Below are 25,558 nucleotides of genomic sequence, written 5' to 3' on the forward strand. Positions count from 1 at the left end.
TGTCTCCTCAGTGTTTTCTACTTGCCTGCTCGTTTCATGTTAGACAATTGCTCAAGTCACCTCTATGAGGGAATAAGGACTTAGCCACATAGCCTGTCCTCATTGCCAGGTCTGTGCTCCACACAGCCTTTCTTCACTCCTTACCTGCATCTTTTCTCCTCTGACCCCATGGCCTGGAGTCCTCCTCAGCTGGCCCCACAGTATCCTCACAGAGCCTCGGCATGAGGCTAAATCCAGCTGCTTGGTCTCCATTGCCTCTGACCATTGCTCCAATTCCTCAGACCTTTTCTGGATCCACATCCTCTCCCCACCCCAGACTCCCCTCTTCAGTTTCCTTCCCTGGTCCTTCTCTCCCCTTCTCCTTCAATAAGAAGTCTTCATGTTACCCTGCCATTGCTGATTCTAACTTGGACACACTTCTTAGTTATTAAGCCTTCTTATTCTTGGCTTGCTTCCCCTGTGGTCCTACACTTCATCCCCTCCCCTCCCCAATTTTCCTACAGCTCTGGTATATCATGTCACTCTCAGCAGGGACCAGAGGCTCCCTGATACCCAGGAGGGAAGTCTGTTTGGGGATGACACACCACAGCAGGCACTGCATCGGTACTGAGGAGACCAAGAAGCCATGATTGCTGCCCTTGGTTTCTCCTCATGGCCCTGGGCTGGGGCAGGAGGGTGAAGACAGTCTCATTGACATGCAGTTGCGGTGGCGGGAGCATTTAGGGCACAGAGGAGGGGAAAGGAACAACTTTAAAACGGAGCTGTCATGTCAACTTAGCAATACCTGCCTAGCAGCCCGACTCTCCCATTCCTGCCCTATGTCAGTCTGGCTTTATCCTGGACTTGGAGTGGCCAAGTTGAGGCCATCCCTACACTCTTCCTGGAATGTCACTCCCATCTCCTAGCTGTGCTGTTCCCTGTCATTGTCACACCCCAGCTCGGCAACCACTCTTCCGGATGCTGTTCCTAAGGCTGTGTTCGCTTTCCCACAGGACTTCTACATCCTGCCATGGGCACTTGTCAGTTTGGGCCTTGTGTTTGAGTTGTTTGTTTGCCTGCCTGTGTCCTAGATCAAAGCTACTCAGATCAAGGATTGTGTTTTGGTCAGTTGTGAATTGTCCTGGCCTCTGGCACTGTGCAGTGCACTGTGTAGGAACTGCTTGGAAGTGTCTGGTGCAGGTTAATATCCTAGGCATTCAAGAGAAGCCAAGTTTGTAGAATGATCTTACTGCACATAGATGCAAACTCACACGGGTCCAGTTGTGATGTTCTCAGATATTGGCATTTGTGTTTCTTTCCAAACAGTGCTTAGAAAGAGCCATGAAGTTTGCCTTTGAGGAGTTCCACCTATGGTACCAGTTTGCTCTGTCGCTGATGGCTGCTGGAAAAGTGAGTTAGTTGCATCGTGTTGATGATTATGTCATGGAATTTCCTGGGATGATATGATATTCCTTGTAGAAGACTAAGTCACTATTTCAACTTGTCCTGTGATCCTTTCATAATCACAGGACAAACCACAATCAAATTTAATATGGGTGTCAAGACGGATGTAGCACTAAGATGAAAAGTTCTGAAATATTTTCGTAACAAGTGAGCTGTTGTAGCTCACACATGTGAAATGGACATGGCTTAAATCAAAGCTCGTTCCAACCCTGCACTTTTTTGAGGGTGTAAACATATTCTGGAGGGGAGGGAGGCCTTTTGGTTATCATTATCCACCTGGGATAGCAGGCAGTGTGTGATACTGGCTGGAAGTGAGGGCTGTGGACTGCAGCTCCTGGGTTGCAGCCTGGGCCATTCTCAGAGCTAATGACACAGGACACACCACTTAGTGACTCAGTTTCCTCTTCACTAAATGGAGCCAAGAGTACCTACTTCCTAGAGTTATCATCAGACAAATAAGGTATAATATGCATATGGTACTTAAGATAGCAACCCCACAGAGAGAAGCAGGTGGTAGCCATAGCTGTTCTTGTTCATTTGGGCCATTTGGTAAATTGTTGAGTCTGAGATAGAAGACTTATTAAGTGGACTCAGAAATTTATCATGTTGTGCTTTGAATTGAAGGTTTAATTTTTGTAATAGCATAAGCCTCCACTGTTTAATTCCTTATTTTTTTCAATGACTGCACAAGTAGAGAACAGATTGGAGTGATGCCAGGGCAGCATTTCTACTCGTTTCTGGCCCCAGTTTACTCATCTGTCAGTCAGGAGCCCCTGTCCCTGGTTCTTGCCATCCCCAGATCCCTGCCAAGGGAAACCCCTCTGGTAAGTGTTTAGTATCTGGTCTGTCAAACATTTTGAGTTTCACGGAAATCCTCTCCTCTCGCCAAGTCTGCCCGTGCTGTGAAGGTGCTGAAGGAGTGTATCCGTCTGAAGCCGGACGATGCCACCATTCCGCTGCTGGCCGCCAAGCTCTGCATGGGCTCTCTTCACTGGGTGAGCTGGGGAAGCCTCGCCCTTGTCAGGGGCCTCCAGGGCAGGGGGAAACACAGAGAAAAATGCAAGTTATTCACCATCTCCAGAATGATGAGGACTTTGAGCCCCAGACCCTGGGCCTGGACCCCTGGCCTCCCCAGTCCTTGCCCACCCACCCCAAAGACTGAGGGGAACCAGTGTGTTCCCAGGGCGCTTCTGGTGTTTTCTTTGTGTGTGTGTGTAAATGTGTTTGACAAGTACCAATGATAAGACAGATTGGAATTCACAAGTGACGTAGGACTGAGAAATTCGTGCCAAGATCATTTACCTTGGCTCAACCTAAAGTACATTCGCCCTCCACTTTAACTCGTGTGGATCCAACTTTCATCATTCCTCTTTCTTTACACAACCTTTCTTCCTTATTCTCTTCAAATTTCAATATGGCAATAGCCTGATTTATAACAGTCCTAGACCTCAAAAATGTATCATTAGAGTAGAAAATAATTACCCAGAATAATTTGCTGAGATGCCAGTTTTGATAATTGCCACATACAATGGAGTTTTAGTTTCTTTGTTTTAACCTCAAGTCAGGATTAGTGATAAGAATAATTTGCTCAAAAGACCAAGATTCCCTTTTTCCACCATTATAGTCCTCGCTGTTTGGTTTTTTTCTATGTGTTCTCACCCAGTAGGAGAAAGTAAGCCTTGTAAAGAAAATGATCCACTTTGATTCAATTTTACTTGAGATAATGTGGAAGAAAAAAGAGAGCAGGTTCTCACCTGAAGCACACAGCTGTGCTGTGGCATGGGGTGGTGGTGTAGGTTTTGATATTTTGGAGCTGTGAGCAGAAGGGACAATGCAGGCAGGCCCAGGGGGAGTAGAGGAGTGGACTGAATCTTTTTGAGTGTGGAACATTCCAACTTCTAGCAAGGACTCAACCGGCTTCCTTCCAGCCCTAATGCACTCAACTCTAAATACCTCAAGTCCATCTCTTTTTAAAAGATGAGTATAACAAATATTTTCTGTGTATTTTTCCTATTAAAATTTTCAAACACCTCAACAGTCAAGAGTATAAAGAACTCCCATGTACTGTCACCCAGCTTCAGCAACATCAATATTTGCCACACTTTTAAAGAAAGAAATCTTAGGGTGTTTGCTTTAGTGAATTGTGCAAGAGGTCTCGTTATGGGTGTAGTATACAGGTGCATATTTTCTCATTGTGATCTGCTAGCGTGAAGTCCGTGTGTTGTGCACTATAAAAATACATAGATGGAGTTTTGAAATTTTTAACAGCTTGTGGCAAAGAGAATCCAAGTCTAAATGGATTCTTTATGTCATGAAAAAATAAATTAATTAAAGGAAAGACCCAAACACAAAGAATAAAGAGTTCCAGGAACTTTGTTCTTTATATAAGTATATTTAATTCAACTTCTGAATACCTAGTGCAACCTCTGTGCAGAACCAGTCAGTAAAAATATAAATATAAAGACCCAGTGTGAAAGTGACTTTGGAAAAGGAGGCAAATAAGCAATAAAGGGAAGCATAAAGAAAAAAAACCCCAAAAGATAGGAGTGCTGAGGACTGTTGGAGAGGCTCGATAGGAACACCGCGTGACCAGAGTGGAGCTGGAAGCTTTGGGCGTCATTTCCAAGTGATTCACCAGAAACCCATTTTGGCAGCAGATGCTATGGGAGCTCATGCTAGAAATTCTGCAGATTGTTGTTGTTTTCAACTTGTCTCATTTTTCAGTTGGAAGAGGCTGAGAAGTTTGCCAAAACTGTCGTTGATGTGGGAGAAAAAACGTCAGAGTTCAAGGCCAAAGGCTACTTAGCTCTGGGGCTCACATACAGTCTGCAGGCCACTGACGGTGAGAGAAGTCCTGCCCCACAGGATCCCACAGTGTATTAAGAGGGTGCAGAATTGGGTCATTCTGGCATGCTGGCCTGTGTGTCCCCCTGCAGCTGCTGTCCTCTTTGCTTGAACTGAAATGGGAGGGAGGAAGGCTCTGTTCACAGGCACAAGGGGCTGGTGGCACCCAGGCTCCTTGCCAGCAAGGGCAGAGCATCTGCCAAGGTCTGAGATGAGATGGGTCTGGAGAGATGAGTCACCCAACGCAGCCTTTCTCCTGCCCTGGCCACAGCCCTTGGCCTAGGTCATTCACAAATGAAAGGATGTTGGCTCTGTAAAGGAGTGAAGAAGAGTTCAAGGCCAAACTTTTCCAGGAAGCAGCCCTTCACTAGTCAGGGACTGCCCCTTTTCCATTCACACGTTTTAATTCACAGATATGTGCACACGTAATGAAGCAGCTCTCCAAATATCCGTGGCTCTTGGCGGGGGGGGGGGGGGTGGGGGGGGCAATGATTTTTTTTTTTTTTTTTTGTGGTACTAGGGTTTTAACTCAGGGCCTCATTCTTTCTAGGCAGGCTACCACTTGAGCTTGGTCTCCATCCCTTTTTTGCTTTAATTGTATTTCAGATAGGGGCTCCTGTTTTTGCCTAGAGCCAGCCTCAGACCTTGTTCCTCCTACCTTGGTGTGTACCACCAAGCCTAGCTTGTTTGTTGAGATAGAATGTCACTAATGTTGTGCCTGGGCTAGTCTCACACCTTGATCACCCTGATCTCTGCCTTCTGAGTAGGTGAGATTATAAGTGTGAGCCACCACACTCAGCCCTTTGGAGGCAGTGATTTATACATTTTGGTATGTACTTTAAGTTTTGGTGGATGGGCTTCTGACTAAAAATACCTTAACTATGTTTTATATATTTTGCAGAAAACATAAATTGCTAAGTTGGTTTTCTGATCTCTGTTAAATGTTTTTCTGTTCTCTGTTAAATATAACATGACTATTAAAAAAAAAACCCTCAAAAACAAATATAACCTAGTACCCTGCTCAGGAGGTAGAACATTGCTGAACACCTGGGGAGTCCATCACGTGTGCCCTGCCAATCACAGCCCCCATTCCCCTTTAAGAAAAAATACTATTCTGACTTTTATAGTACTTCCTTTCATTTTCTTTATAATTTTGTTAGAGTCTGTTTTACAAATTATTCCACTCATTCTTTCCTCTACCTTAAAGTATTGATAACCCTGGAGAAGTTTTGCATATCAACTACTTTTCAATAATAGATTTCTAGCTTATTTCAACCTACACATGATCTATTGGCCATACTCTGCATGTTGCTTCAAATACAGTAGTTGTTCAGGGAAGAATAAACTTAATTCTCAATAAGGACTCCGCCCCTAATTAGCCTTGGGAGTCATTGTACCCCACTGGGACTCCTCTTGCATTCATGGATCAGTTGGATTGTTCCAGAGTTCCCTTTAGCTCAGTCACTGTTGTTCTATTAGCCCTGGCCACAGCCATATCCAGCCCTCTGGGCAGCTGTCCACTGCTTGGTCCATGTCAGGCTAGAGCTGCCTCCTGCAGTTCCAACCACAAACAGGGTCCTTAGGACTTGTTTTCTTGTCCCAGGAAAAAGTATCTTTTTATGTTCATAGATAGGCCATAAAGGAGCCATTTTTCATGTGCTCTGCACAGGGGAATGTTGACCTACAGCCTGGTGGCCTCATACTTCCATGTTGATACTCCAGTATCAGGCAGGGTTGGGTTTGGTGGCTCCCTCCCTTATGTTCACATCAAAGTATTGCAGGTCCTGGCCATTGACCAGTGTGAATTAGACGGGACTTGCAGGGCATCAAGATAGTGCCCTTAATCCAGGGTCATAGCTTGTCAGTGCCAGAGGATCTGTGAAGGTCATTGATGCAACACGATGGGTGTTTGAGTCCTGTCCATACCATCCTAGGACTGCTGGTCTTTACCCATGAGTTACATGATACACCCAGGAGGATGGACATGCTTCTTCTGGAGTTCCAACTGCTTTGAAAATGGCCCCTATGTACATGGGGCTACCAAGAGTGACCATCCAATTTGTATTGTTCCCTTGGTGTTGTTTCATAGCACAAGTGCAAGTGCCTTAGAGGTAGAATTAGCATTCTGTCCTGTCTTAACAGCAGCTGGTGCAGTAATCATGGTGATGGGTTCTATATTGTCAGAAAACTCTGATCTCTCATGCCACTGACTAACTGAACCCTTTTCTTAGCTTCTCTGCGAGGGATGCAGGAGGTCCTGCAGAGGAAAGCGCTGCTTGCATTTCAGAGGTGAGTGGGAGTTCATCTTTTCACTCCGCTGTACACACTGACACCCAAGGATGATAAGTATAAAAAGAAGGGGTATTTATAAAGATTATGTAAATAGTGCTTTACCCCCAGGAATCTTCCGTCTTGAGCAGTGAACATGCAGTATGGAAACTAGCTACGTCACTTGTCACCCTGTAAATCTACATTCGTAATCTGTTTATCCATTTGGCTACATTTTATTCATTCCTGATAAAGTGCTTTCAGTTCCAAAAAGATAGGCACTTTATATGTCTGGGGAGATGGTTTCTTTATTAAAGACATTTGTCATCATCTAGAAAAAAAGGATCTTTTTTGGGTTTTTTTTTTAAAAAAACATGTCAAGCTGTAGGGTTTTATATTACAAAACAAAAAGGCTAGATTTTAGAAAGTTTCTGAAATACCGTGTCCAACGATCAGCCGAGCGAGCTTAGACCCCTGTCTTGCTCCATTGCACCTGTGCTTGTCTCTGTCACTGTGCTTCTTACAAACTCAGGAGAGTGTCCTATAATTGTAAAATGCTGGGTGTCCCAGGGCTCTCTCACATCCTGTATGTGCCAAGGACAGGACACATAGTCATGCCATTGCAGTACAAGACAGAGATGCAGGGATTAAAGGAGTCACATAGATTGCAGTCAGTGCAAAATCAGAGTCTCTTGACTCTAGCCAGTTTTTCTTATACCAACTATATTCCACTGCTCTAATTTTTACTCTTTTTTTATAGATAAAATAAATTGCAAAAATGAAATCATTGCCTGAAAGTATAGGCCCATGAGGTGAAGTCTCCAATTGGAATTGATCTTATTACTTTAAATACATACAATTTACTTTGATTTTTTAAAAATTCTATTGAACAGTTATGTATTTGGAAATTTTATGAGGCCATCTCTATATCCAACCACCTGTGTTAGATCCTTTCCTTAGAGCCAGGGTTGTCTCCAGATCTGTCATGGTATCCATGTGTCTTTATCATAAAGTCATCATTTGGTTTCAGCTAGTCTGAAATGTTTCCATCTCATTTCCTACTGCTTCCTACAGGCTTGTCCATAGCTCCTTCACTGTGCCAGTCCCAGTCCAGTTAATGGTAAAAAGTACCAGTTGACATCTGCAAACAGATCTGTGTGTGCTAAACTTTTGTTGGTGTTCTTTAGCATGGAGTGTGGAAAGCATTTCCATTTCAAATGATTTCAGGTTTTAAATTCTCCAGGCCTAGTTTGTAAAACCCACACATGGATGCCTAAGAAAGTGGCCATTACATCTGTTTTACTTTTCTTAAATCAGCACATCTTATTGGGTCTCTAAAAACAGCCACAATGGTGGTCTCTTGGAACTGCCAGTATAACTCCATGTTATGTAAGAGCTGTTCCTTTGCCTGAATTCTCTTTTGCTCCTTTTCTGCTTAGGTTTTAATTCAAAGAGATTTTAAAATTTTAGTTCGTATGGAAATCAAGAGTAATAAAATCCTACTAACCTAACTGACTATTGCAGAAGGGCTATCCTAACTTAGTATTTGTATGAAATACAGAATGTTTTTTAAAGGAATAAAACTATTTTGGTTCAAGTATATACTGACTATTTTAGTGAATTGGAGTCCTAATAAATCCTCAAGGGGAAAGGCTTTAAGTAAATAAGAATGATTCATATTACTTCTTAAATATAAAAAGGTAATTTAAAACCACTTGGATGAGAAGTACTTTTTCTACTATATATTTTACATTTTTCTTTCCTATTCTATTCTCCCCTATCCTATTGTTTTGCCTTTTTGGTTTAAAAGGAAAATTATATAATTTAGAAAGTAATGGGATTGCTGATACAGCCCATGAAAATCAACTTATATTGTGGCTAGAGCCAGAATTCAGAAAGCTTTGCTCCCTCGGGGACTCAAAAGGGTGAGTTTTGAAGACATTCAAGTGGAATGGTTGCATCCTAATATTAAAACTGTCAGCTGTTCTGACATTCACAAGCTTGACCTCTGGACAAAAGTATAGTAAAGGAAAACGCAATGTTGTCTGCAACATAATGAGCTGCTGCTTCTCTGGGCTGTCACCCTGCTGAGAAAAGCAATCCTGAGAACCTTGACAGCATGTTTCAGTGCACTGACCCACAAATGCAGAAAGCCAGGGCAGCTTCCAGAAGCAGAGGCAACATGGCATCATTTGTGTTTGTCACTCAATGTGGCAGAGGGTACTCAACCTCACAAAATTGTCTCCTCTGTCTTAATTTGCTTTAAATGCATAGGGTGACTACCTACCCTGATTCGTTTGCGACTGAGCCATTTCCCAGAACATGTGACTTTCAGTTCTGGTTGCTCGCTGTGTGCAACTGAGGGATCCCTGAGTTAACGAGGTGTACAGTGGATACAGGACTGTAATCAGGACAGCAGGGGACCTTGAGAAGAGTTGGCTCAAGGCATCAGGGTGACTGCATAAAGACCAGACCTTCGAATCACACATCCTCCATTCCACTTTTGGCTCTACCTCTTTTGCTAGGGTAACATGCTTAATGGTAGATACTTAATAAATTGTACTTATAATTTATTTTAATTTTTACCAGGCATACGCCTTAGGGACCAGGGCCAAAACTGATCAGCCTTCTTATTTTTTTTTTTACTAGATTTTTCTTATGTTTTTTTTTAATTTATTTTTTTATTCATATGTGCACACAATGTTTGGGTCATTTCTTCCCCCTTCCTCCACCCCCTCCCTCTCCCCTCCACCCCCTCGATACCCGGCAGAAACTATTTTGCCCTTATCTCTAATTTTGTTGTAGAGAGAGTATAAGCAATAATAGGAAGGAACAAGGGTTTTTGCTGGTTGAGATAAGGATAGCTATACAGGGAGTTGACTCACATTGATTTCCTGTGCGTGGGTGTTACCTTCTAGGTTAATTCTTCTTGATCTTACCTTTTCTCTAGTTCCTGGTCCCCTTCTCCTAAAAAAGAGAACTGAGGCTTTTCCTTAAAGCCTCAGTTGCTTTAAGGTATCTGCTTTAGTTTCTCTGCGTTGAGGGCAACAAATGCTATCTAGTTTTTTAGGTGTCTTACCTATCCTCACCCCTCCCTTGTGTGCTGATCAGCCTTCTTAATCTTCTTGGTTCAGCTCTAGAGAACATTGGCACTGGACTCTAGGAGAGCACTGGGATGGACCTCATGGCATGTTGGGCTCTAGCCAAGCAGTCCAGGCTCTAACAGCAGCTCAGTACCTTGAGGCACTGCTCTCTGCTGTGCCATGATGATCATTTTTGGCCTCCCCTCTGGTGTGTGGGTGGGTAGGAGGGCTCCTCATGAACAGACACTTGTGTTGGACTCCCCAGAGCCTAGCATTACAGTAGGTACTGCCTAATGTGGAAGGATGGGTGGATGGGAGGGAGGCTGGGCAGCCTCTTCCTTATGGAAGAAAGATACAGTTAATAAATGTTGAAGTGCTCTGACAATGGAAGCACTCGTGACTGTCCATTGGCATTTTCAGGTCTGGGTTTCTCTTAGCAGCCTGGCCAGGTAGTCTCTGCGTGGGAATGGAACTTTGGGCTGCTGTAGACTCATGTGTAGAGATCAGCAGGCTTGACCTGCTCTGCTTGCTAATTTCTGTCGAGCAAGTTTCCAGTAAGCACACCAAGGTACCTTGTCCCAGGAGCTTAGCTGCTGAAGACACTCCACACTACCGAAGCAAGGTTTTCAGGGTCTATGTGAGACCACATCACGCACTGTTTCTTGTTTTGTTTGGCATTCTCCTTATTTCCTTTTTTCTTTCTTTGGCTAAAATAGTCAGTTTAATTCATTAGCCAGATTTTTTAAATGAGGTATTTAAGATGTGTGTGTTTAAACTGTGCCTCATTAGGAATTTGGCAGTTGGATTTTTGTGATTAGCCAGGTTGAAAATTCTTCAAATGTTGCCTCGGTGCACCCCAGAAATGCCAAGATTGCTAGTGTTTCTGGTCTGTTTCTTTCACGTCGCTGTGGCTAACAGGTTACAATCATTTGAGGAGGTCCTGGTGGGGCCTGTGATCAGAACTATGAACTATCATTGTCCACACTGAATTCACCAGACCACTGCTAGCTTCTCACTCAGTTGGCATTACAAGAGGCACCCATGATTTAACTTCATTTGTGAAAAGTATAAAGGGGCCTGAGAAAATTACAGCTCTGACAAAATCTTTTTAAGGGCTGTGGAAACCCAGCTTTATTGTTTTTGAAAGCAGATTAGATAAATAATCTTGCATAATTCAAAGTCTCTTCATAATCAATTTTGTAATCATTTTCCCTGAATAATTAGGAGAGATAGAAACCATGACATTCTAATCTCACTTAAGAACACCAAAGGAAAAATTTCTTTCATGTACAAATGCATGGAAAATCAATACTCATAAAATAATAAGAGTTGGAGTGTGCAAAGTGGCCTCCAGTAGAAATAAGACATGACAGAAGGCAATGCAGGCAAGTGAGTTCTCTTAAACCCAGCTAAGAAACATCCCAAGGCTGTATCTTGTGACTAGATTGAGGGTGAGGATTCCTGGGGATGGGAGTTTGCTTGCTTTTAAGATTAATAAAAGGGCAGACCCCAGTCCTGCACATGAGCTACCACTTTAGCCTAAACAGTACCCCAAATTTGTGGACTTGGCATATTTTCCTGATAGCACACACCTCAGAGTCAAAGGCAGACAGTTAATTAAAAGGCCTTATTTTTACAGAAAGCCATCCTTGGCAGGTTTGCCACCGTTGAATCCATGATTTGGTTTTCTGTTTTATCTTGGATTTGCTTTCTGTGGTAGAAGATCCTCCTTTAATCACAGAGTGTTGACAGAACAGCCTGATGGTTTGTTTACTATCCCGGTCCCACCATTTGTAATTATTTTGCTTCGTGGTCCCTTTTAAGGAAAGTAAGTTTGTTTTTCTCTTCCCACCAGACTGATAAAGGCAGAAGCATGTCCTGTGTGTAGTCCCATTTTGATTTGTTTGTGGTGAAATACGATTGACTTCCACATAAAAGCAAAAAAAGACTATGTTTACAGTCAGTTAGGTGGCCAGTATGGCCTCTTTGCAGCCGGTGCCAAAGGCCTGCTAAGGGAACTCAGCCCAGTGTGCTGCCACACGGTCTTATACAGCACGGTTATATGGATGTAATTAGTGAACTGCACGGAATTTAGTAGAAGCTTCAAAAGACTGGATGAGTGTCTTTCTTTTCCCCTTCTGGTTCATGAAAAACTAAAACCTCGTTTTATAAGCAAAGCTAGGTCTTTGATTTTCATATGATTTCTCCGAAATCAAGAAATTTGGATGAAGTAGCATGACGGCCAAGCCAAACTTAATCAAAACAGCCATTGCCTTGCCAAGGGCACACATGACTACTATGACCCGGTGTGACACATGGGCTTCTCCTGCTTGATCTAGGGAAGTATTACTGGGTGGTCAGACCTCAGGGCTGTGGGATTCTGCACTGCTAGACCCCTCCACACAGCCAGGGAGAGTTGGCTGCCATGTTAGATGCTAGACAAAACCCATACACAGTGGTCAGAGGAAAACTTACTAGTGGACAAGGGAGAAGAGTTTAATGAGATATTACATAACTAAACTAAAAATATGACCGAGCAGAAAAATGCACAAATGAAGAAGACTTGTAATGGTCATGAATGCTTTTTCAGGGCCCACAGCCTGTCACCTACAGATCACCAAGCAGCTTTCTACCTGGCTCTGCAGCTCGCCATCTCCAGACAGGTCAGTGTCTCTAACGTTTCCTAACTTGGTACTCCCTCTCTATCCACCCACTTCCTTCAGCTCACCATTTTCAGGTGGGAGATGATCTTCCTTTACCTGAGGCTGATGTGTAGCCAGGGTCTCAGGGGACACAGACTCCTCTTGGGACACACCAACTCCTCCAGGAGAAGACCCTGGGGTTTTGGTCAGTTTGAGCATTAGCCATGAACACCCAGGAGTTCTAGGTGCTGATCTTGGAGATCAGCCTGCCCTGGGGTCAAATGGCAGCTTTGGGTTCGGGTCATGGCTTATAACCTGATCTCATGGGTCATCAAAGAGACTTTGTCACTTGCTAACAGGAATGGAATAGCAAAGCCCAGTGCTGAGCTACGTGGTAGGATTTACTCACTGGTTGGAGCCTGGTCGTCATAAGGAACCTATGATTGACAGGGAGATGCCAGCAGGTATAAACAAAAGATACAGATCCTTTAAAATTCATGGAAGATATGAAGAATTATATCCACTGGTTACTCAATATAGGAGACTCAACAGTGTTCTCCTTGCTGAGGGGCAGGCACTGCTGGCCTTAATCTTCCCAAAGGCAGCTTGTGACATGCTCATACCCTCCTGTGACCTCCCAACTGTTCTGGAGACTCCAGCCACATGCCTGCCTGCCCACCAGGTGCAAGACAGTGGTGGTGACCCCAGCACATTCCTGAGTGCTGACTAAGAGGGTGAATGAGAGGCCAGCTCCCCAGACATGCCATTCCCCAGCAGGCCCAGTTGAGGCATGCATCTGACTTCCTAGTTGCCTGGGAATAGTGTCAAAAAAGTGGCTCTCATTGACAGCCTGGGGACCAAGGAAACCAAGATACTTTCCCTGTAAAGGTCCCTCCCCTGTCACGGTGTGGGTCACAGCTGGATTGGCCAGGAGCTGCTGCTGCAGCAGATACGGGCTGAGCACAGACCATCTGGTTTCCTCTTCACTGGGAGCTACTCCCACCTTCTCCTCAAAGCCTCCTTCCTTTAGCAGCCTGTACCTCTCCTTCCTCTTGCTCAGCTATCTTGTGGAGTATCTTTCTTTCATGCTGGGCTTGAGTCTCCACGTAGAGCAGCATGTCTGTCTGTCATTGTCATTGCCTTACCCTGGCATTTGGCCCTCAATAAGACTGGTTGAATGAAGGAACCAACTTTGAGTTCCCTCTTCTGCTGTCCCCCACAGACATCATTTTGTCCTGATTGCTCTGGTCATCCCCGCATATCAGCACCATGAGGCTAGCCTGCCATTTGATCCTCCACACAACACCAGACTAAGTGCTGGTCATACAGTAGATTGTCACCCTGGGGAAGGAGAAATGGATGGAGCCTTGTAGGTGTAGCCGAAGGCTTATGGGCATGTGGTGTCAATACACCAGTGCTTTCACAAGTGGTGGTGACATTCCTACCTTTAGAACCAATGCTGTTCAACCAATGAGAAGAAGGAGGTCTAGAGTTACCCTCATCTCTGCCACTCAGTAGCTGGTTGGCTTGCTTTGTCATTTCATCTTTCCCAACCGACTTCAGCTTCCTCCCTGAAAATGAAAGATGGTGCAGGTTGATCTACTTCCAGCCATGACAGCCATGCTTATATGTTTCCAAAGAGGAAAGCCTTCATATAATCTATAATTATTTATAATCTAAATCCATGTAGAATGGAGGCTCAGCGAGGAAGACTAATAGGTCTGGGAGTGAGACTTCATGGTTAAGGTCTAAAGATACTGAAGTTTGGGGAGAAGCAGGCGAGCTGAGAGGAGGCCTTGCTCAGGGTTGGAGTCGGAGGCCAGATGGGAGAGTCCCTGGGGCAGTTGTGTAAGAATGCTTCTGTCCTCAGCTATATTTTGAAATCCAGCTGGGGTTCTCATTCCCTCAAGCTACTGTGACACCCGTGTGGAATCTAGCATGTTCAGATACCATATATGCATTCACCAACCCTATGGTGGGTGGTTTGACGAGCATCTTGGACAGCTGTTGCATTTAAAGGTTAAGGTTGTTTCTGGTTCCACTCGAATTTGGATACCTCTGCTTTGTATGTGGCATTAAAATTTGTTTGTTGCATCCAGTTATTTGGGGTCATAGTTTGGAAAAAATGTGGAGTTTTACTTGTTTGTTTGCATATTTCCTTCATATTCAGTGGAGATCCAGACATATGATCATTTGGAAAGCTCTTTAAAGGTTTTATGACTTTAATTTCAGTAATACTTGTAATAAAGGAGAACAGTTCAGCAAGGCAGCTTAATTCCACTAAAAACCCCTGGCAATTTGTATGTGTCTCCATTTACAGTGAAATGTAATTGGACACAATCAAAAGTAAATCTGTTTTGTGGGGGAAAAATAAGAAAGTGTTTACTTAGGGAGAAGTAAAAGATTTGGTATTGGCAGTTACATAGAGAAACTGGGTCTCTCCCATCCCTTCATCATCCTCTGTGGCTGGAGGAGAGCATCTGTTTCCACCTTGTGGTTAATAATCCTGGGCTTCCATGAAGACTTGGCTAAGATGCGGATGTGGCACAATGCAAAACAGCTGTTGATATCACAGAGAATCAGATATTCAATGATGACTTCTTTCCTGTGTTCCTGTGTGTGTGTTTAAAAATTCTTTTTGGTTTTGTTTTAAACTAGATACCAGAGGCTCTAGGGTACGTCCGTCAAGCTCTCCAACTCCAAGGTGATGATGCCAACTCGCTGCACCTCCTTGCCCTCTTACTGTCAGCACAAAAGCATTACCACGATGCTCTAAACATCATTGACATGGCCCTGAGCGAATATCCGGAGAACTTTATGTAAGTGACCCTGCGCTTTGCTTCTCCCACTCAGAGGTTATCAAATGTACTTCTCCTCCTCCTCCTAATGAGCATCCTGGGAGCAAGTCATACAAAAGGATGTCCTTTACTCTTGTTTTTTTCCCGGTACTTAAAAACAAACTTAGCTCATTAGGTCACCCTAACATAGCATTAAATTATCCTTGTTTAGGTAAACTGCTTCATCCCTTCTTCCCTCATGGAGCACACAGGATGATTTTAGATGATTGTTGGTGAATATTTTAATAGTTATACATTTTTAAATGTATATTAGGAAAAACATACTATATATCAAAGTGTGATTTCTTGAAAGTTATTGTTCAGGAGAGGACTAAGAATTTTTAGGCAATTTCAAGAAAAATATATGGGGGAAGGGAGGAGAAATGACCCAAACATTGTATGCACATATGAATAAAATAAAAATTAAAAAAAAAAAGAAAAGAAAAATATAAATTAAATACTAATTCTGATAATATTGGATATGGTAAAAATTCTGTAAATTCCAATGACTGGAATTTGGGAAGCATTGCTTTGTAGCCTGTTTGTCCTGTGTTACTGAGTCGGGCAGCTTTAACCAAGATACCTTTCTTCTTTGAGCCTTGGTTTTATTCTCTAGGAAGCTAAATTCCTTAAATAAGTTCTTTAATATTTGTACATACTGTAAGCATTATCATTACAAACTGTCAAACGTTTGACTTGCCTATTTATCTTCACATCTTTCCTCTGAGTCACATCTCTATTGAATCCATGAACTCGGGTTAGGTTGGCTTCCTATAGAAGAACATTGTCTTTTGAGCTACCGGGTTACCGTTTTATCCTCAGTGGTAACTTAGTAACAGCACACGGTGGCTGGAAATAGTAAACACTCCTGCAGGCTGGAAGGTTCTAATTGTCTACATGGTTGCAGAGCCAGTAATGGAGTGGGGACAGCTTGGGGTCGGGGGAGAACGGAAGGAATGTGGAAGGTGGCTTTCTTCATTTTGTGAAGTGTAGTGGAAAACTTTAAGTGGGTCAGCTTTGGCTTGATTTCTCTGCCTCATCACCTCACTGTGTTTTTAATCAGTGCTTTTCAGCAGCTCTCCTTGGAAAATTGGTTCACACATTTCCATTACAAACATTTCTTTGTCTTCAAGTGAAAAGGGCATTTCTTTCCTCCCCATCGAGAGAATTCTTGTTATAATCCAGGAAACCTCTGACTAGAGAGTTCTTTTGTAGGTTCAGCTGTTTATGCAGAGTGAATTAAAGAGCTTTGCCAGTATTTTACTTCTGGCAGATCTCAAACTTGCTTTTTTTGCACACCAGTATATTTCTGGATTTTATCCCAAGATGTTTTTAGTCCATGGACCCTTAAAATGGTTAAATTACTTTTTAAAATATTGGATCCTCTACCCATCCCAATATAGTAAAGTACAACCTGTTATAATTGAACGCAGTTTCTTTCATCAGTATTTATGAAGAACCCTGCTCCCCATCTCCAACACAAGTACACACCCTTCATTAGATGTCAGACGCCAGCGTATTGTCCTTGCTTCCGTAGCCCAGGGTGTCACATAGAGTTGCTTATTAGACTAATAGCCACACCACTGGGTCGGCAGTAAACAGTGGTGGCTAATAAGGTAATGCCTCCAAGTGACAGCAGCTGACAGCCTTTTCAAATAGTAGAAACAAGGAACAGCAGTGGAGATATTTGAGGAATGCAAGCCTGTTATTTTAATGTTAAGCTGTAAACTGGAAAAGCAAAGCATATGGCAGCAGGTCTGAGAGCCACCGATGACTTGTTTGCTTTTAAAATATTTGTATTTCTTCCTTTGTGGTGGGAAACTTCTTCCCAAAAATACTTATCAAAAGTTGAGGCCAAATGTCATCAGTGGATCCCATGGTTTCCTCCAAACCTGGGTAAAACATTTCAACCTAAACAAGATTGAGTTGGCACCTGTCCCAACCACCAGGCCATACTGTTTGTGACAAGTTTGTCCCCAGCAGAACTGTAGACTCTCTGAAGCTTGGGAAAGCCTCAAGCTTCCTGTGGCCATAAGCCACACCTATCACAGACAGTACCACCAGAATTGCTTCCACAGAAGTGAAAATCCTTCCCAGGATTTCCTGTCCACCTATTGAATACTTGCCAGCTAAGACAGTTGAAGGCTCTCACAGCAGCAGCTGATCCTCCAGCGTTTACCCATCTGCATTAGTCTGTTTTCTGTTGCTATAACAAAGCGTCTGGTGCTGGGTTAACATTTGTGAAGGAAAGAAGTTTTTTTAGATCACTGGAGGTTCAAGAGCATGGCACAGATTCTGCTCAACTCTGGTGAGGCCCCCTCATCATGGCATGCTGTGGACCTGTAGGAAATCAGGCCTGGTGGGAGTTCCTTAAGTCACGGCAGGTGTAACCTTGAAGGGAATTGTGGGACCCCAGCTCATCCTCTTGCTTTTTCTTTTTTTCGTTTTCTTCTTTTGCATCCTAGCTCATGAAGTGAGTGGTCCACTCAACCACGTGCTCCCACCACAATATGCTGCCCTTGTTAGAGGCCCAAAGCAATGGGGCTCCTTGATTTTGGATTGGAACCTCCAGAACCAGAACAAAAATAAGCCTTTCTGTTTATAAGTTAATTGCCACAGATTTTTGTTTTGTTTTGTTTTATGTTTTTGTAATACTGGGGATTGAACCCAGGGCCTTGCACTTGTCGCTTAAGCCATACCCCCACCCATGCCTTTTTTCTTTTAGTTTGCTTTTCAGATTGAGTTTTGTACTAACTTCTCCTGAACCAACATTGCACTGAGATCCTTCTACTGCCACCCTCTGAGTATCTGGGACTACAGGCATGCACCACTATACCCAACTTGTTTTTGTGATAGAGTATTGCTAACTTTTGCCCAGGGTAGCCTCAAATTGCAATTCTTGTACCTTTACTTCCCAAGTGGCTGGGAGTATAGCTGTGTGCCACCACACCTGTCCCTTTCAGGTATTTCATTATAGCGACACAAAAACAAACCAATACACCATCTTTACTGTCATTGAAACAATAACAGTTGATGCCTAAGTATTTTAAGTAAGTTTTGACAGGGATCAAAGTGCTTAAAGCTAAGAGGCACTTTGCAACCATTTTGTCACTCCACGTAGAATTGAGGCTGAATGATAGATTCAACAGCTGGGGAGAACATCCTAACTACAGGGACTGTGAGAGCCAGGAATGGTCTCTTAAAGGAACTCCAAAGCTAAGTTCATTCCTTTGGAGAAGTGACCATTTTTCTGGGTGTTGCAGGGATAGTTCTGCACAGAAGGAAGGGAATGCAGAAGGTTCTTTATAGTAATTAATAGGCCAATCTTAAGAGACTGACTGGCTTTGGACTACCAATTTACCTCTTTTGAGTAAGTCACCAAATGTCTGTGTCTCATTTCCTCCTGGGCCAAATGTGAATAATAAAATCCCTATCCCAGAGGGTTTATGGCAAGAATTGATTTGGCTAGTGCTTTTAAGGCATTTGTACATGGTAATCATTCAATCATTGATGGAAATTCATATTATTACCACCACTGCTACTACAGTGTCTTTATGATATTTTAGAATCCTTTAAATTGTTATTCATATTGAGAACTAGAAGAATGTTTATTAAATATATTTAAAATAGAAACACTACTTGAATATGTATACCTGTCTCTTTAAGAAAAAGAACATTAATGGTACCGATGAATTGCTTGTGTATATTTATTTATACATATACATGTTTATATATATATGTATTTCTGCATATATGTATATTATATATACATACATACACATATATATTATGTATAAGTTAGTTTCCTGGGCAATATTGACTGGCTATAAATGTCTTCCCTATCCAGTCTTCTTGCCTCTTACCTGATTGCCTAATCACTGTCCTGAATTCTATGTTGATCATTCTCTTACCCTTCTATACCACGTTTGTACTCTTAAATAATAAACATTTTTAGTTTTACATGTTTTAAATTTTTAAAAAATGGAATCATGCTAAATATAACCCTTATATGATTGCCTTCGTTGCTTAAAATTACACTCTTGATGCTTGCAGCATTAATGCGTTCATTACACTAGGGAATAGTATTTTTATTGTACAAAGGAAACTGAGATTTCTTTATGAAGTCTACTATGAATAGATGGGGGGTTGCTTTCGTTTGGGGCCATTATGAAAACTGCTGAGTATTCTCGCACAGGTCTCTTGGTGCTCACGTTCAAGGATTCCCCTGAATACATAACCTAGGAGTGAGAGTCTCAGGTCATCGGATATGTGTATCTCCAACCTTACAAAATGATTCCCAACTGTTTTCCAAAGCAGCTGTGCCAGGTTGCATTGCCATCAGGAGTGCCCGAGAGCCCCTGTGGCTCCATCCACCAGTCTGGTTGCCAGACTTCTCTTTGGCAATGTGGCGAGGTAGGCTAGTGATACCACGTCGTGAGTTTAGTTTTGTTACCATCGGGGTGCACACCTTTCTGTTTGCTTATTGGTCACTCAGCTTTGCTCTTTTGTGAAGCCTATGTAGAAGTCTTTCCCTCTTTTCTAACTGGGTTGTCTTTTTCTTAAATAATTTGTAACAGTTCTTTTTATATTATCGTTACAAGTCTTTTCATTAGTATATGTGTCACAAAACTCTTCTACCAAGCTGTGGTTTGCTTGTCCTTGCTTTCTCTTAACTCTCTCTCTTTTTAATTTCATTTGTTATTAACATAAATTAATCGCACAAGGGGGCTTCCTTGTGACATTTACACCATGCCTGTAATGTGTTTTGATCAATGAACTCTCGTGACGAGCTGAAGCTCTTCATTTTCGAGTGGCTGAATTTACCGATCTTTGCCTTGAGGGGCAGTACTTTCCATGTCCAGCTTAAGAACCTTTCCCTTCGCTTCTCCTAGATAATGAAAGAGGCTCTCCTGTGTCGTCTTCTAAAAGCTGTCGTGTGAAATCTGGAGGTCCGTCTACCATTGATGGCTTTATGAGTGTGTGGTGAGGGGAGCCATTGTGATTGTGTCCTGTGTGGCTGTCCTGGTCTCCCATCCCTACATATTGAAAAGCTTCCCTTCCCTGTCATTCCACATTGCCGCCTTTGTCATAAACCAGGTGTCCACAGGAGGCTCCAAGCTGTTGTAAGCTTTCTGTGTGGCTGTATTGGTCCGTATGCCCAGCCTGTGTGATTGCCACTGGTCATTCTTCCAGCTTTATTATACATGAGATGGGCCTCTCTGTGCCCGTGCTTCACAGGCATCCTGGCCATTCTCAGGCCTTCCATATAGTTTTCAAATCATCTTATCAAGGTCCACAAAAGTAATCTCTGGAGATTTGGATTGGAATTACATTTAATCTAATAGCACAATTTATGACATTGGAGTTTCTAATTCCTGGCCATTATATTGCTAATAATTTAGACCTTTAAAAAAATTCTTGTGAAGTTTTACAATTTTCTTCATAAAGATTTTGCCCATATTTTACTAGATATATTCCTAGTTACCTGGATATTTTTTCATGCTTTTGGATACAGTTTATATATACAACACTTTTTTGAGGGGGAGGTGGTGCAGTACTGGGGTTTGAACTCAGGGCCTTACCACGTGCTCTACCACTTGAACCACTCCCCAGCCCTTTTTTGTTTTTAGTTATTTTTCAGACAGCTTCCAATGCTGACACCTAGATTCAGCCTCTGATTTGCAATTCTCTTATCAATGCCTTCCATATAGCTGGGCTTATAGATGTGATGGATTATGCCTGGCTTGTTTTTGAGATAGGGGCTCACTAACTTTTTTTTTTCAGGCAGACCTTGAACCTATGATTTCCTCATAGCTAGAATTAGAAGTGTGCACCAGCATACCCGGCTGTGGAATGTTTTTGATCAAATTTACTACCTACTTGTTGCTAGTGTATATAGAACGACAACTGAATTTTGTACAATCTTCTTGACCCTACTAATTCAAGTATTTTTCTGAAATTATTAGCATTCAGATTCTTTTTCTCTAATCCTTCAACTTTTTTCAACTTGCCTTACCATATAGGTAAATAAAAGTCTTTCAATGTCTTACCATTAAGATTACATTTCTTATAGATTTGTTTGTAAATTGTGATTTAAGAGATCATGGAAGTTTCCATATTTCTTGTTTGCTAGGAGTTGCTTTTGTTAATCATGAATTGACATTGAATTTTATTAAATGTTTTTATTTTATCAATTGAGATGATTATATAATTTTACTCCTTTAATCTGTGAATATTATATTGATATTTAAAATGTTAAACTACTCTTGTATTCTTGGATAAGTCCAATTTGATCCAGATAACTTTTTTATGAATTCTCTTAAATAATTTTTTTCTGATGGCACTGAACTTGAACTCAGGACCTCGTGCTTGCTAGGCAGGTACTTCTAACATGAACCACACCTCCAGCCCCTTTTTGCTCTGGTTATTTTTGAGATAGGATCTTGCCTTTTGTCCAGGCCGGCCTGGACAGTGATCCTCCTGTGTTAGGCTTCCCACTTTAGTTGCGCTGACAGGCATACCACAACACCCCACTTTTTTCTGTTGAGATAAGTGGTGGGAAGAGAAGTCTTGCATACTTTTGGCCCAGGCTGGCCTGAAACCGTGATCCTTCCAAACTCAGTCTCTCACATAGCTAGGATGACAGGCACCTGCCACCATGCCTAGTTATCGAGTCTCTCAAACCTTTTGCCCAGGCTGGCTTTGAACTGTTATTCTCTGGATCTTCACCGTCTGTGTAGCTAGGCTTATTACAGGCGTGAGCCACATGCACAGCTGTCATTACTGATTTTTAAAAGAGACTTTGTGTTTATGTTCACATGCAAAATAGACCTACATTTCTTCTTTGTCCTTACATCTTTAGCACATTTTGACATTCAGGTTAGGCCAGCCTCAAAAAATGATCTGCTGTAGTCCTTTTTTTCTGTGTGTTGGAATAATTTGTGTAAGATTAGAACTATTTTTTCTTAGAATATTAAGTTTAGGTAAAATTCACCCAGAAAACCATGCAGGGCTGGTCTTTTTTTTTTTTTTTTTCTGAGATTTCCTTTATAAAAAAAAAGTGATTATCAAAGTGATTATAGGAAGCTTTCTACTTTTGCAAGGTTTCTACTTCTTAATATATTAAACTATGTCTAATGTAGAAGCTGTAATATAAAATATGTATTTAATCAGGAACCAACAAGGATGCCCACTGTCCCCACTCCTATTCAACATAGTACTGGAATTCCTAGCCAGAGCAATTAGGCAAGAAGAAGGAATAAAAGGCATACAAATAGGTAAAGAAACTGTCAAAATATCCCTATTTGCAGATGACATGATCCTATACCATAAAGACCCAAAAAACTCTACTCAGAAGCTTCTGGACATCATCAATAGGTATAGCAAGGTAGCAGGATATAAAATCAACATAGAAAAATCATTAGCATTTCTATACACTAACAATGAGCAAACGGAAAAAGAATGTATGAAAACAATTCCATTTACAATAGCCTCAAAAAAAAAAATCAAATACCTAGGTGTAAACCTAACAAAAGATGTGAAAGACCTCTACAAGGAAAACTATAAACTTCTGAAGAAAGAGACTGAGGAAGACTATAGAAAGTGGAGAGATCTCCCATGCTCATGGATTGGTAGAATCAACATAGTAAAAATGTCGATACTCCCCAAAGTAATCTACATGTTTAATGCAATTCCCATCAAAATTCCAATGACATTCATTAGAGAGATTGAAAAATCTACCGTGAAATTTATATGGAAACACAAGAGGTCACGAATAGCCAAGGCAATACTCAGTCAAAAGAACAATGCAGGAGGTATCACAATACCTGACTTCAAACTATATTACAAAGCAGTAGCAATAAAAACAGCATGGTACTGGCACAAAAACAGACATGAAGACCAGTGGAACATAATAGAGGATCCAGATATGAAGCCACACAACTATGAGCTACTCATCTTTGACAAAGGAGCTAAAAATATACGATGGAGAAATAGCAGCCTCTTCAACAAAAACTGCTGGGAAAACTGGTTAGCAGTCTGCAAAAAACTGAAACTAGATCCATGTATATCACCCTATACCAAGATTAACTCAAAATGGATCAAGGATCTTAATATCAGACCCCAAACTCTTAAGTTGATACAAGAAAGAGTAGGAAATACTCTGGAGTTAGTAGGTATAGGTAAGAACTTTCTCAATGAAACCCCAGCAGCACAGCAACTAAGAGATAGCATAGATAAATGGGACCTCATAAAACTAAAAAACTTCTGTTCATCAAAAGAAATGGTCTCTAAACTGAAGAGAATACCCACAGAGTGGGAGAAAATATTTGCCAACTATACGTCAGACAAAGGACTGATAACCAGAATATACAGGGAACTTAAAAAACTAAATTCTCCCAAAACTAATGAACCAATAAAGAAATGGGCATGTGAACTAAACAGAACTTTCTCAAAAGAAGAAATTCAAATGGCCAGAAAACACATGAAAAAATGCTCACCATCTCTAGCAATAAAGGAAATGCAAATTAAAACCACGCTAAGATTCCACCTCACCCCTGTTAGAATAGCCATCATCAGCAACACCACCAACAACAGGTGTTGGCGAGGATGCGGGGAAAAGGAACACTGTTGGTGGGAATGTAGACTAGTACAACCACTCTGGAAAAAAATTTGGAGGCTACTTAAAAAGCTGGACATCGATCTACCATTTGATCCAGCAATACCACTCTTGGGGATATACCCAAAAGACTGTTACTGCAGAGGCACCTGCACATCCATGTTTATTGCGGCACTATTCACAATAGCCAAGTTATGGAAACAGCCAAGATGCCCCACCACTGACGAATGGATTAAGAAAATGTGGTATCTATACACAATGGAATTTTATGCAGCCATGAAGAAGAACGAAATGTTATCATTTGCTGGTAAATGGATGGAACTGGAGAACATCATTCTGAGTGAGGTTAGCCTGGCCCAAAAGACCAAAAATCGTATGTTCTCCCTCATATGTGGACATTAGATCAAGGGCAAACACAACAAGGGGATTGGACTTTGAGCACATGATAAAAGCGAGAGCACACAAGGGAGGGGTGAGGATAGGTAAGACACCTAAAAAATTAGCTAGCATTTGTTGCCCTTAACGCAGAGAAACTAAAGCAGATACCTTAAAAGCAACTGAGGCCAATAGGAAAAGGGGACCAGGAACTAGAGAAAAGGTGAAATCAAAAAGAATTAACCTAGAAGGTAACACCCACGCACAGGAAATCAATGTGAGTCAGCTCCCTGTATAGCTATCCTTATCTCAACCAGCAAAAACCCTTGTTCCTTCCTATTATGGCTATACTCTCTCTACAACAAAATTAGAAATAAGGGCAAAATAGTTTCTGCTGGGTATTGGGGGGGGAGGGGGTGGAGTGGGTGGTAAGGGAGGGGGTGGGGGCAGGGGGGAGAAATGACCCAAACCTTGTATGCACATATGAATAATAAAAGAAAAATGAAAAAAAAACAAAACCAAAATACAGGTTTCCCTGTTTTTTCTGTCTTCCTGTCATTGTCCTTGGTGTTGTTACTGTCCCTGTACTGTGTGTAATTAAGTATTTTCTAGCTTGTAATAATAACAATGGTAATATTGAGAATGGAAGAGTGAGCTGAGATGGAAAGCAAGAAGTTAAAGAAAAGGGGAAAACAGATATACAGACAAGAGGGAGAAAGCAGAACAAGGTATCAGACAAGAGAGTTTCAAAGGTATAAACAGGGAGTGTTAGTGTACTAATCGACAGTAAGCTGAACAGACAATAGAGAGACAGAGAGAGGATTGAAAATCAAAGATAAAAAAAATAAAAAATAAGTATATGAAAGTAATATCTATATATAAAAATGAATTAAAATAAAATGGAAAATAGAAAATTAAAAAAAAAAACAAACCAAAAAACTTCCAAGTTTATATGCAATGCAATTTCAGTCTTAATAATTTGGGTGTCCGTCTCAATCTCCAGTCCTGGAGTTGGTGCCTCAGATGTTGTTCTGTAGTTGTCTCATCAAAGGGGATGCATAAAGTAGAACAAAACTACACTCACACTCACACAGAAGAAAAAAAAAAAAAACCCACCAAGTGTCCCCAGTTCAAATGCAATACAGTTTCAGTAAGTTTTTCGGCTTGCAGGTGTAATTCGGTTGTTCTCTCATGAAAGGTAGGGAGAAAAAGAAAAAAAAGCGTCTGGAGACAGTTCTGAGAGTGGTATCTGCAACTGTGGCTCGCCTGCCTGCTGCTCTCCGCCTGTAGATGGCGGCGTTATTTATGCAGATCTCTGGGGTGAGCTTAGCACTCACCTGGTCCCGCAGGCTTTGTTTGCTCAGAGTTCTCCTGTGCGGGGGCCTCTGCTACAGGCTTTTCCCTTTCCAAGCACTGGGAAAGGCGACACTGCCCCGCGTTGTCAGGCCT

At 41.9% G+C, this 25,558-nt stretch overlaps 1 protein-coding gene across 8 annotated transcripts in view; it reads left to right on the plus strand.

Annotated features, from left to right (window-relative positions):
• Positions 1–25,558, plus strand: part of Ttc7b (tetratricopeptide repeat domain 7B) — a 223,393-nt gene that overhangs the window by 120,471 nt on the left and 77,364 nt on the right. For all 8 annotated transcript variants that reach the window (XM_074067331.1, XM_074067324.1, XM_074067327.1 and 5 more), the window contains 6 exons: positions 1,306–1,389; positions 2,334–2,438; positions 4,168–4,285; positions 6,519–6,576; positions 12,229–12,301; positions 14,939–15,099. In XM_074067331.1, the coding sequence (XP_073923432.1) occupies positions 1,306–1,389; positions 2,334–2,438; positions 4,168–4,285; positions 6,519–6,576; positions 12,229–12,301; positions 14,939–15,099 (599 nt within the window). The remainder of the gene's footprint in view (positions 1–1,305; positions 1,390–2,333; positions 2,439–4,167; positions 4,286–6,518; positions 6,577–12,228; positions 12,302–14,938; positions 15,100–25,558) is intronic.

Source organism: Castor canadensis, chromosome 3 (genome assembly GCF_047511655.1).
Source record: "Castor canadensis chromosome 3, mCasCan1.hap1v2, whole genome shotgun sequence".
In the NCBI taxonomy this organism is placed as follows: domain Eukaryota; kingdom Metazoa; phylum Chordata; class Mammalia; order Rodentia; family Castoridae; genus Castor; species Castor canadensis.